We start from the raw sequence: 13,463 nt of genomic DNA, 5'->3' as shown, positions 1-13,463 counted from the left end.
TTTTGCAGTACAAACTATGCAGGGTTTGTTCACCTTGGTGCGAATGGGGCCTGGGAAAAAACAATGTTGATAGGATGATGGACTAGTTAAGATGGAAGTCTGATACCACTTTAGACAGGCACTTACGGTGGTTTTATGCACGCACCCTATCGTGGAAAAACTTTGTATAAGATGGGTACGTCACTAAGGCTTGGAGCTTACTGACCCTGAGAGCTGAAATGACTGCCACCAAAAATGTGACCTTCCAGGTCAGGTATTTTAGGTCTCAGGAGCCCAGAGGCTCAAAGGGAACTTTCATCAACTGGGCTACAACCATGCTGAGATTCAAAGACAATGCGGGAGGCTGTAGGGGAGACTTCAACTGAAGCAGACCTCACAATTATTGTACAACTATAGGCTGTACAGAGATGGGCTTACTTTCTACACCATGATGGTATGTGCCAATCACACTCAGGTGAAACCTAACAGAGTAGGTCTTCAGAACAGTCTCTGAAAAGTGTGGAAGATAGTCAAGCAGCTTTTATGTGGAGCATGAGAAGGTATCTAGGGCCTTTTGCTCACACCACACTAAAAACATCCTCCATTTCAGTGGACAGGACTTTCTAGTGGAAGGCTTTTGGGAAACTATCAGGACCCAAGACACTTTCTGAGAGATCAAGCAGTTGTAGATTCATCCTCTCAACATCAAAAGCAGTGAACGACAAGGCCTGGAGGTTGGGATGCTGCAACTGTCCTAGATCCTAGTTAATGAGATCTGGGGAAGTTCCCAGCTTGATCGGTTTCCTGATGGACATCTCCCAAAGGAATGGAAACCAGACCTATCTCGGCCAATGAAGTACAATGAGGGGCTTTGAGGATCATAGTCCCTTTGCTCTTGCAAAGCTTCGATACCAGTGGACTTGGAGGATACGCCTACAGAAGGTCCTTGCCGCAATGGCGAGCGAAGGCATCAGATACTAGCTTGCTGTGTAACCTGTACAGGGAACAGATCTGAGGACCCTTCCTGTTCTAAGGCACAGCGAACACATCCACCTCCGAGCTTCTCCACAAGTGGAAATCCAATTTCCACTCCTGGGGGGGGGGGTGTCGGAAGGAACGACTCAGTCTGTCTGCTATCATGTTCTCCTTCCTGGCCAGATACATGGCTTTGAGCACCATTACTTGGGAGAGGGCCCATGACCAAATCTGCACTACTTCCTGACCAGGAAAAACGAACCAGGGTCTCTTTGCTTATTGACATACAGACCAACAACCAAGTGGCAAAGTGGTATCAACACAATTTTGTTGGACAGCTGATCTCCGAAAGCCCAGGGAGCACACCTGACTGCCTGAAGCTCCGGGAAATTTGAAAATTTGACACAACTGTTCCTGGATAGACCAAAGACCCTGGGTGCTGAGCTTATCTACAAGTGCTCCCCAATCCAGGTGGACACATCCGTAGTTAGGACAATCTGAACCCAAGGACATCGGAAGGGAACCCCCCATTCTAGATTGGAATTGTCCCTCCACCAGGACAAGGAGTTCCAGAGGAACATTATGACTTGGAATCTGTCCCCGAGTGGCTTGGTGCCACTAAGACTGAAGCCTCCATTAGGCTCTTCGTATATATAAAGCGTGCCATGGGAAACACATGTACTGTTGTAGCTAAAAGGTCCAGCAATCTCAGCAAGTGCCAGGCTGAGACCTGCAGGCTCACTTGAACCTCTGCTGCAATGGACAGAAAGGTGACGTCCCTCGAGTTTGGCAGGAAGGCCTTGGCCTGAGCTGTGTCCAGCAAGGTTACGATGAAGTCTAATTGCGGTGATGGGCTGAGATGGGACTTGGGGTAGTTGATGACGAATCCTAGTGACTCTAGCACCCGCATGGTCGAGCACAGGAACTCCTTGGCCTCTGCCCAAAAGATGCTCTTGACCAGTCAATTGTCCAGATACAGAAAAATATGGATTCCTACCACCACAGAAAGGCATTTTGTGAAGACACATGGGGCTAACGCTAGCCCGAATGGCAACACACGGTATTGAAAATGCTGATTTCCCACAACAAAAAAAATCGGAGATACTTCTGATGACCATGAAAGATCTTGATGTGGGTATCGCATCCTTTAGATCGAGGGCCAGTCTTCTTTTTGCAACAAGGGGTTTCCCTGGGACCCTTGATCCATCTTGAACTTTTCTTTCTGGAGAAATTTGTTCAAGGCCCTTAAATCTAGGATGGGACGGAGTTGTCCTGTTTCCTTTGGAATCTGGAAGTACCGGGAGGAGAATCCCTGCCCTCTTTCACTTAGTGGGATGGGCTCAACTATTGTAGCCGTTAACAGGGAGGAAAGTGCTGCAAGAAGTACTTCCTGATGCACTACTGGTCCCCAATAGGGTCTTGGGGAAGAGCAATTTGGAGGGGTACTCAAAAGGTTTAATTTGTACCGTCCCCCGATGATGGATAGGACTCATTGGTCGGAGATTACAAGGGGCTACTTGTTTGGGTAGAATCATTGCCTCCCCCCCCGACTGGGGTATCCAGCATCTTGGGTAATGATGGACATGGCTATGTTCCCTATGATCCAGTCAAAACCTCATCCCGGGGGTCCCTCTGCTGCCTTGGATGGCTGCAAGGGGCCCGTTGTTGCTGTGGGATCAAGGTGACAGAGGATAGTATTTCCTCAGGCAGAAGAAAGGCCTCTTCTAGCCTGGTTTCAAAGGTGGATCTTGGGTCCTAGTGAAGAGCTGCTGAAGTTTTACATGATATTACTTATTTACATGATATTACTTATTTATCTTTATAAATAGAACAAAAGACATTTCTTTCAGCATATGAATAAGTAATATCATTTAAATGAGATGTGTGGTGTTAAGAGAAGTGGAGATCCCAGTGATTATATTTTGAAGCAGGTGAGCAGTCACTTTGGTAACAAATCCATTGTTTTACCACAATAAGTGAATGCTTCTGTCAAACTTCTTTAAAGAAGAGTGTGATACAGGAGAGCTTTCCAAGATGGCCGCCTGACTGGTTGCAGCGTAAAGAGCTCCCGAAATTTCTTCTTTAAAAATTTCCCAATGCCTCATACGAAGCGAAAAGCCCGGGTGAGGGCTGGAGAGATCACCTCCACCCCCCTGGAACTAACGCAACCAACGATCGGAAGATTCTTTGCCGCTGTACCTCCGGCTCTCGCCGGGTGAGAAGGCCGCTGGAGAAACAGCTCCGTAGCAGGAGCAGGCTTCTCCGACCGAACTATCTTTAACCCCTGGATCACCGGATAGACCGGCGCCTCCAGGCCATGACGAGGAGGGGAGCTGCTAGAGCAAGGAACACATTCCGGCAGATAGCTGGGAGAAGGCCGGAGCCCTGGAGCAAGCTCAAGTGGTGGAAGGACTAAACATACAAGGACACGAGGTAAAGTCAGTGCCCGGAGTAGTGGAGGAAGGTACGGGGCTAGATTTCGTGGTCAGGATTAAATCTGTTGATTCTGGAAATGGCGCCAGGAAAGCAGCAGGACAGGGCAAAGCACAGAGTCCGGTTCACAAACTCCATTTAAAAAAGATTGCTGAACCTGAAATATCATTAAATATTATATGGAAAGCTCTCCAATCTTTGGAAAAAGCGATAGTGGGATTAACAACAAGTTAAAGATAATGCATTGGAATTAACAATGCAGAAAATAGGAATAGAAAAAAATGGAAGAAAGTGACTGAATTGGAGAAATCTAATGCATTGATAATTCGGAAAGATATGGAAGTTGAAATAGACTTGAAAAAATTGAAAACTTGTTAAGAGTTCACAACTTAAGATTTATTAATTTTCCTGTCTTAAAAAATATTTCTCCTATTGATCTGTTCAGATTGTATGTCTCACAGGTACTAAAAATCTCTGAAGAGATTAAGCCAATGATATCAAAGGCATATTATTTAAATACAGCTGAAGATAGACAAGAAAACAATGAAGAGCAAAATATTCAAGATTTAACTTCTTTACTGAATTCATCTCAAGATATGGTGGTAACATGTCGTAGACCCTTACTGGTTGCGTTTACATTTCTTATGGACAAGAATAACATTTTCAAGCATTACTTTAGAAATTCTCAAACACTTTTTTTTGGTCAGAAAGTGTGGTGTTACCAAGATCTAACAAAGCAAACTCAGTTGAGAAGAAAATCCTTCTTGGAATTAAGAGGAGAGGTAGTACAGAAAGGAATATCTTTTAAGTTACAATTTCCTTGTAAGTGTTGTCTGATACATCAGGGGAAGAGATTCATTTTCTTCGATCCAAATCAGTTGAGGGTGTTCTTGGACTCACATGCTAGCCCTGTTTAAACCTGTTGTTTAATGGTGTAAATGGAATATGGTGGGAGGTAACTCTCAGACGTGCCTGAATTTCTGATGTTTTATTTTCTTTGTTCCGCTCTATTATGAAGTTCTCCATTTTTCTTATATTTTTCTACAAACAGAGAAATGTTATCCATATATGTCTATATAACTGAATATTTCAAATCTGTATTGTAGTCTATTCTATTACAAGTCGATGCTTGTTAAACTATATAAATGCATTAAAAAAAAAAAAAAAAAAAAAGTGTGATACCCTTGGCTCTTATATGAGGTTCTCTCCACTTTTGAAATCATGTTTTCCTGAATGTGTGGTTCCCTATTATTTTGGAGATCAATCACAGCCATAAGAGTCTGCGGATGCCAACTCCAGCTGCAGAGACCCTCAAAGCCATTTCAAAAATATCGTAGGTTACTCAGACCCCATGTTTTCCGCACCAGCGACTTGAGGGTGTCCTGCTGCTGCTCAGGCAGCTACTTAGCCACTCCCTGCACCTGCTTCAGAATGTCCCACACATACTAGCTCATGTAGAGCTGATAGGCCGCTACGCATGCAATGAGGATGGTGCTTGAAACGTCTTTCTCCCAAGATGTTTATGAATGTATTTTTTTAAACCACTCCAAACTTTGGAGGGCTTGGACTATAAATAAAAAAAAGAGAGAGAGAGAGTGTCCATGGCCCTCTGATCCTTCCCTGGGACACTGAGGAATGGGTCAGAGTGTGCTTAACCTTCTCGAGAGCAGATTTGATGAACAAAGACTGGTGCAGAAGCTGATGCTTGTCAAATCCAAGGGCCTTTAGTATGAGATAAACTGCGTCTAACTTCCTGTTAACATGAGGAACTGAAAGGGTGTGTTCCCTCATCCTCAACAGTAACTCCACAAGGATCTTGTATAAGAACATAAGAAAATGCCATACTGGGTCAGACCAAGGGTCCATCAAGCCCAGCATCCTGTTTCCAACAGTGGCCAATCCAGGCCATAAGAACCTGGCAAGTACCCAAAAACTAAGTCTATTCCATGTTACCATTGCTAATGGCAGTGGCTATTCTCTAAGTGAACTTAATAGCAGGTAATGGACTTCTCCTCCAAGAACTTATCCAATCCTTTTTTAAACACAGCTAAACTAACTGCACTAACAACATCCTCTGGCAACAAATTCCAGAGTTTAATTGTGCGTTGAGTAAAAAAAAAACTTTCTACGATTAGTTTTAAATGTGCCCCATGCTAACTTCATGAAGTGCCCCCTAGTCTTTCTATTATCCAAAAGAGTAAATAACCGATTCACATCTACCCGTTCTAGACCTCTCTATCATATCCCCCCTCAGCCGTCTCTTCTCCAAGCTGAAAAGTCCTAACCTCTTTAGTCTTTCCTCATAGGGGAGCTGTTCCATTCCCCTTATCATTTTGGTAGCCCTTCTCTGTACCTTCTCCATCGCAATTATATCTTTGAGATGCGGCGACCAGAATTCTACACAGTATTCAAGGTGCGGTCTCACCATAGAGCGATACAGAGGCATTATGACATTTTCCGTTTTATTCACCATTCCCTTTCTAATAATTCCCAACATTCTGTTTGCTTTTTTGACTGCTGCAGCACACTGAACCGACGATTTCAATGTGTTATTCACTATGACGCCTAGATCTCTTTCTTGGGTTGTAGCACCTAATATGGAACCCAACATTGTGTAATTATAGCATGGGTTATTTTTCCCTATATGCATCACCTTGCACTTATCCACATTAAATTTCATCTGCCATTTGGATGCCCAATTTTCCAGTCTCACAAGGTCTTCCTGCAATTTATCACAATCTGCTTGTGATTTAACTATTCTGAACAATTTTGTGTCATCTGCAAATTTGATTATCTCACTCGTCGTATTTCATTCCAGATCATTTATAAATATATTGAAAAGTAAGGGTCCCAATACGGATCCCTGAGGTACTCCACTGTCCACTCCCTTCCACTGAGAAAATTGCCCATTTAATCCTACTCTCTGTTTCCTGTCTTTTAGCCAGTTTGCAATCCACGAAAGGACATCGCCACCTATCCCATGACTTTTTACTTTTCCTAGAAGCCTCTCATGAGGAACTTTGTCAAATGCCTTCTGAAAATCCAAGTATACTATATCTACCGGTTCACTTTTATCCACATGTTTATTAACTCCTTCAAAAAAGTGAAGCAGATTTGTGAGGCAAGACTTGCCCTGGGTAAAGCCATGCTGACTTTGTTCCATTAAACCATGTCTTTCTATATGTTCTATGATTTTGATGTTTAGAACACTTTCCACTATTTTTCCTGGCACTGAAGTCAGGCTAACCGGTCTGTAGTTTCCTGGATCGCCCCTGGAGCCCTTTTTAAATATTGGGGTTACATTTGCTATCCTCCAGTCTTCAGGTACAATGGATGATTTTAATGATAGGTTACAAATTTTTTACTAATAGGTCTGAAATTTCATTTTTTAGTTCCTTCAGAACTCTGGGGTGTATACCATCCGGTCCAGGTGATTTACTACTCTTCAGTTTATCAATCAGGCCTACCACATCTTCTAGGTTCACCGTGATTTGATTCAATCCATCTGAATCATTACCCATGAAAACCTTCTCCATTACGGGTACCTCCCCAACATCCTCTTCAGTAAACACCGAAGCACTGGGACTGCCACGATCTCCTTGGGAGGCTCTGCAAACTGGGGATGTCCAGCATTTTGTGCCAGGTATCTTCTTCCGTTTGCAACTGAAACAGGATGGCCTCCGCCATCTCCCTAACAAATCCTACAAAGGAGAGGTCTTCTGGAGAAGACATCCTTCTGTCGGCGGGAGGAAATGGTTCTGAAGGGAGATCCTTTGATGTATCATCTGAAACAAACAAACATTGGAGGCATCATCCAAGGTCATAAGGGCTGTTTTCCTCACTGCCAGATAGCGGGGATGGGACACTGGGTGCTCTGCCATGGGGGCTCAGGACCTGGTGCACTCTCTGGATTAGTTTCTGGGGAGCTGTGAACCAGCACCAGATCAGTTGGTGGCACCGATGCCCCACTGGGCATCAGTGCCACCCTGAGAACTGATACTGCCTGTGTCAGTAAAGCACTGAGGAGTGCCTGCAGGGAAACCAACAGTGGCTTGATGAAGGATGGTGCTGGTTCTGGGGTCATCGGTACTGCGACACCCAGGCTCTACATCGCCTTCTCCATGGCCATCTGTATGCACCTCTCCAGCTCCTTCTCAAAGATCGCCGATACCAATACTGACTAGGATCCAGGAGGTGCGACCACATACTCTTCAGAACCAGAAGGAGGATTGGTGGCGGGCATCGGAGCTGGCAGACACAGTCTCGAACCCTGGGTTTCGCTGAAGGATTGGCACTCCTTGCCACAGGGACACTTTGGTGCATCGCAGCTGAAGCTGGTACATCCCTGCGCCCGGCACCATGCATCGACGGGGACTAATGATGCTTATTTGGCTCACCTCAATGCTTAGATTGGACCTTCCTCAGTGCAGATGTCTAAGATGATGAACCCGATGCCTTCGACCTGTGAGAGGCAGATAATGGTCAGTCTCTAGTGTCCCTGGCAGCCATCGACGGAACCAACAGCTCCGATAATGTCAATGCCTCGGTGTACATCAGTGTGGCTCCATGGCTCCTCAATGACGATGCCTCCAATAGCAATGGTCTAGCCTGCTCATACCCAAAAGAGTTGCTTCAACTTTTCACATCTGATCGTACATCTTTTAGGGGTCATCTTGGCACCCTTGCTGCAATTCCAGATGTTAATGTGATGCATGACTGACAATCTTCAAGCACTGGGTGTGGGGGGGGGGGGGGGGGGGGGCGCAATTCTTAAAAAAAAAAAAAAAAATTGATGGCAGCAACTAATGCTGACCAGTGGGCACCAAGGACACCGCCACTCTGGGGACGTCAGCAAAATAACATTTATCGAAATGGATAAAAAAAAAAAAAGGGGCCCCCATGTTGATGACAGGAACTCACTGGAAAACAGCTCAAAACCGTGAAAAAGTGAGAGAAACAATTACTTACGATCACGAAGCTCCATTGGAAAAAAAAAAAAAAAAAAAAAGACATAAAGGGACCCGCGTGGATGTGTGGTATAATGGCATGCTGCGCATGCTCAGAGAGGCTCAAAGTTCTAGAAACTTTGACATAAGCTTTCCGTGCCTGGCTCCATCCGATGATGTCACCCATGCGTGAGGACTACCATCCTTCTTGCCCTCGGAGGACATCAGGGTTATCTAGGTAAGTGTACCAGGGACACAAAAATAAAACTTAATACCTTTATTTTATATACTTTGGCTGCATCAAGGGGCAGTGGGTCATGGGACTGTGGATATCTCGTGACTCCCAGGATTTTGATAGACTTTAAATGATAGTGGTCCCAGGCCGTGGGGTTGACCTGTCACAGTAAAATACTACAGGGGAAAATACTGTGGGATTCACTAAGCTGCGATATTCTGTGAAAAAAATACTGCAACTTAGTAAATAAACCCTAAAGATTGGCATTCCTTGAGTCATGTGTAGTAACGGTGATTTTTTTTTGGTTGTTATAAAGATGTCAGTAAACATACCAAAATCAAAAATAATAGTATAGGAAATCAAGTTATGAGATGCAGATACCTTAACTAATAAGCAACAGCCATGTTCTGCATTAAATTGCTCTTTGTATCACCTTCCTTTTAAACTTAAAAGCATTTTGAAGAGAGAGAGTACTGTTTTAAGCAATGCCTGGAAACAATTCATACCTCAACGCAGATATGATGCATCCCTCCGGCCTTGTTTCTCTCCAAGAAGCCTGCGACAGGGCTGTTCTTTCCCAGGGGATGAAGCAGCTCCAGCTTTGTGTTTCCCAGGTCCACAAACACAGTGTAAACGCCGTGTTCAGGAAGCAGGACAGTCTTGCTCACCCGGGCTCCTAGTACATCCTGGTAGAAAGACCGGGCCTTCTCCAAATCAGGTACTGCAATTGCTATGTGGTTGAGTGAACCCAGTTTCCACAAAGAGCCTGGAACATTCTGCCTCATGGACTGTGATGCTGACAAAGCTCGCACTGCTGGAATTGCAGTTTGCAGCCTTGTGAAAAGCCCTGCAACAATTCAATAGTATTTTATATAACATTATTGAAGTTAAATAAGTAGGAATTACATTTTACCACTGTATTAGAAGCAACAGTAAGAAGAGAGCAGAAATGTCTGTCTCCTTCCTGCTCCAACTCTCATATAACCAATGTTACTTTCTGTAATTCTGGAAATTAATGTAGGGGAACAGATGAAGTAGTTTGGCATGAACAGGCCAAGCTGCCTAGTGCATGCATTATTATTGTACTAGGAACAGAGACATTCATTTTCAGAGTGAATGTTAGGCTGAATGGAACAGCTCCCCTATGAGGAAAGGCTGAAGAGGTTAGGGCTGTTCAGCTTGGAGAAGAGACGGCTGAGGGGGGATATGATAGAGGTCTTTAAGATCATGAGAGATCTTGAATGGGTAGATGTGAATCAGTTATTTACACTTTCGAATAATAGAAGGACTAGGGGGCATTTCATGAAGTTAGCAAGTAGCACATTTAAGACTAATCGGAGAAAATTCTTTTTCACTCAACGCACAATAAAGCTCTGGAATTTGTTGCCAGAGGATGTGGTTACTGCAGTTAGTGTAGCTGAGTTAAAAAATGGTTTGGATAAGTTCTTGGAGGAAAAGTCCATTAACGGCTATTAATCAAATTTACTTAGGGAATAGCCACTGCTATTAATTGCATCAGTGCCATGGGATCTTCTTAGTGTTTGGGTAATTGCCAGGTTCTTGTGGCCTGGTTTGGCCTCAGTTGGAAACAGGATGCTGGGCTTGATGGACCCTTGGTCTGACCCAGCATGGCAATTTCTTATGTTCTTATGAATAGCAAATAAAGGATTTTCATAATTATTTGTGCTCATTTACTACATTTAAAGAGATTTACAATACTGAGCAGGTTGGTATTTCAGTATTCCTCACAGCTTCAAACCCTGCTTGCTGAAGCAACTATAAGGGAAAATACATTAAAGCAGCAATTCAAGTCAGTCAACCCAGAAAGTGAGTAGGCTGGAAAAGGATCTCCAGAGATGTACAGCATACAAATGTAGTACTACACAAAGTAGCATAGCAGATTTTGGTAGATAAGGCCCATTCAGCCTACTTAGTCTCCCCAATTGTTCTAGTCTGCACTGCACTGTTTATTACCTAATATTGGCCTTACCACCACTCCCTGTGTTACAGAGACCTCCCATCTATCAGCCATAACAACTGCCTGTTGTTAAGATTGAGAGTGTTTCCAAGTTGTCTTGCAGCAAAACCTACCATCTCCTCCAATTATATCTCAGACTGTACCACAACCTTGCCACTGCATCACATTACTCAATTCTGCCTCCTCTTCTTGGGAACTTGATTCAGCTGTATAGCCATTCAGTGCAGACTTTGTTAATTCCCCACTTTTGACCGTTGTAGAAAACCCTGGTTTTTCTCTTTAGACTGTTAAGAAAACAACTCAGACTATCTGTTAGACAGCAGTCAACCACTTCCCTTTTATTTAGGAATGTGTACACAGAGGCTTGCTACTATCAAAAATCCATAGATCAATGCCTGGCTATGCAGATACAATGCAGGCTTAAATATATCTTTTAACTTCTGTTTTTTACAAATAAGGTAAAGAATTGAGATTTAACCTATAAGCTGAGGGATTGAGAATGGTCCTATAAAATGTCAGTATCTATACTCTCTTATTAATTATTCTCTGTTCATTGGTTAACAAAATTACAGTACTTTGCTTATTAATATTCATTAATCACAGGGGCAGCAAGACATACGCAATCCTGTTTCCTTAGCAGTAAACAACCTGGTTAACTAGTTATTCCTTACTTTATGCATAGCCTTGTCACATGTCCAGCCTTAAAGCAGTTTCTGAATTATTTAATTATATAGCTAAATATAATTAAGCTTCCCCCCCCTTTTGCCTCTGCTCACCAGTTCTGTAAATAACGCATTTAATACGCCTCCCTATCCCCCTCCCCTCTTTTAGCTACCCTGCCTTTCTTTGAGTGCTATTTCCTTGCTACTCTATACACAATGCTAATTTGTGTATATTGTTTGTTACTTACTGTAAAATTGTAGATAGTGCTTATTGTTAGCCCTTGGACAACCATTCATCTACCACTAGTTATTGTTCACTTGTTATTTTCTGTCCTTTTATTCTTCACTACTCTTCCTCAGAGCTTATCTTTCATCGCTGCCCCCTCTCTTCCCCCTCCCTGTTTATTGTATTTCTCTGCAGTTTTATGTAAACCGATATGATGTCCACTCGAATATCGGTATAAAAAACCCCCTAATAAATAAATAAATAAATGAGGAACTTAATCTATTTCTGTGTAGTTCTGGCCTTGTCAGTCTCAATGCATCAATTCAATTGGGATCTTAACCATAGATTCCCTCTAGATTTATTTATTTAAATTCTTTTAATATACTGATGCTCAAGACCAGGTCTTATCATACCGGTTTACAATAAAACTAGGGGGTAAACCAGTTAACACTGAAAGCGAAAGTTACATTATAACAGGGAATGTGGAACAAGGCTGTTAGAAAAAAGGGATAGATTAACAATTTCTAAGTGGAGAGCAGTGCATGTAAGCAGAGAGTAATTGCTTACATGGTAAGAATTATATACAATTTACACAGTGGAGTCGGTTAGGCAAGTTATATGAGAGCGCAGTTAGCAGAAAAACAGTTCCTTTGTGCGGCGGAAAGAGGACGCAACCGTGGGGTGTTGGTCTGTGTGGGTAACCATAGGCTTCTTCAAGGATATGCTTGGGCGAACAGCCATGTTTTTAATTTTTTTCTGAATGTGATATGACAATGTTCCTGGCGGAGATCTGGCGGGAGAGAATTCCAGTGATGCGGACCGGCAGTTGATAGCACTCGTTTTTCAATGGCGTTGTGTATAGCGGATTTGTTCGGGGGAACCTGGAGGGAGTCTCTGTATGCAGATCTGGTAGGTCTTGCTGAGGAGTGTGGTTTGAGGGGTATGGTGAGTTGGAGAGAGGATTGCTGAAATATGGTTTTGTGAATGATGGTCAGTGTCTTGAAGAGAATTCTGTAGCGGATGGGTAGCCAGTGAAGTATTTTTAGAATCGGTGTGATGTGGTCCGTACTGCAAGAGTTTGTGAGGATCCTGGCTGCAGCGTTTTGCAGCATTTGCAGAGGTTTGGTAGAAGAGGCCGGGAGACCAAGATTTTATTTATTTAATTACTTTTTACTCTACCTTCTCCCCCTGATATTCTTTGTAGGTGTTCCATATGTTTCTAGGTTTTGTCACAGTTATGGTTACTACCAAGTTTGCTGGTAGGCTGAATTTTGGGGGGGGGGGGGGGGGGGGAGGGAGGAACGACGACACTAAAATCCACAGATATGGCATGGCGATGCACTAACGTTACTGGGTATATTTATAATATTAATAGTATTGCACCATCAATGATGTAGACAGCAAGATAATGCACATCATGAAGTCCTTGCTCCCAAAAATTCCAAGCCAAGTTTAAGCACAGGAAGTTTTAAAGAATTTGTTTAGGGTCACAGTAATTACCTTTGGGTCATTAGCATTCATTAGAACATAAGAAATGCCATGCTAGGTGAAACCTAGATCTACTGTGCCCAGCATTCTGTTTCAGAAAGTGGCCAGTTAGATCCCCAATAGTTGATCTATTTCTTGAATAAGAACATGGCTCTATATTCAGTGGTTTACAATTGGCCAGGATCCAAAATTAATGAAAGAGATCTTCTAAGTAGTTTGAAGCTAAAAGGAAAATCAGTAGGAGCTTTCAAAACTATTAAGATGAAAGGGGGAGGTTGGGAGTTTGACCTGATTTACTAAGGCTTTTCTCTGACCTATATATATTTTTTTTTTTAATATCTTTTCTTTTTTTTTTTTTGGGGGGGGGAACAATTTAGTAAATCAGGCCCAGATCTGAAAGAAAGTTATACTACTGTATTTTTTTTAGTGATTAAAAGAAAACATAAGAAGTACCCCTTGCTTATTCTGTATTAATTCAATAAAATATTAAGTCTTTTTTTAGATTATTTAAGCAATTCCCTTAGGAGCTGTCATACTAGCA

The 13,463-nt window shown here is 42.9% G+C and overlaps 1 protein-coding gene across 3 annotated transcripts in view; it reads right to left on the bottom strand.

Moving 5' to 3' along the window:
• MCEE (methylmalonyl-CoA epimerase) overlaps positions 1-13,463 on the bottom strand; it is a 76,830-nt gene that overhangs the window by 62,416 nt on the left and 951 nt on the right. For 2 of the 3 annotated variants that reach the window (XM_029575781.1, XM_029575783.1), the window contains exon 2: positions 9,075-9,415. In XM_029575781.1, the coding sequence (XP_029431641.1) occupies positions 9,075-9,415 (341 nt within the window). Of the gene's footprint in view, positions 1-3,326; positions 4,429-9,074; positions 9,416-13,463 lie in introns of those variants that run through there. The other variant, XM_029575782.1, reaches the window with a different exon arrangement.

Source organism: Rhinatrema bivittatum, chromosome 13 (genome assembly GCF_901001135.1).
Source record: "Rhinatrema bivittatum chromosome 13, aRhiBiv1.1, whole genome shotgun sequence".
Taxonomy (NCBI): Eukaryota; Metazoa; Chordata; class Amphibia; order Gymnophiona; family Rhinatrematidae; genus Rhinatrema; species Rhinatrema bivittatum.
Note: the sequence above shows the minus strand (reverse complement) of the source record. Positions and strands in the feature narration are given on the sequence as shown.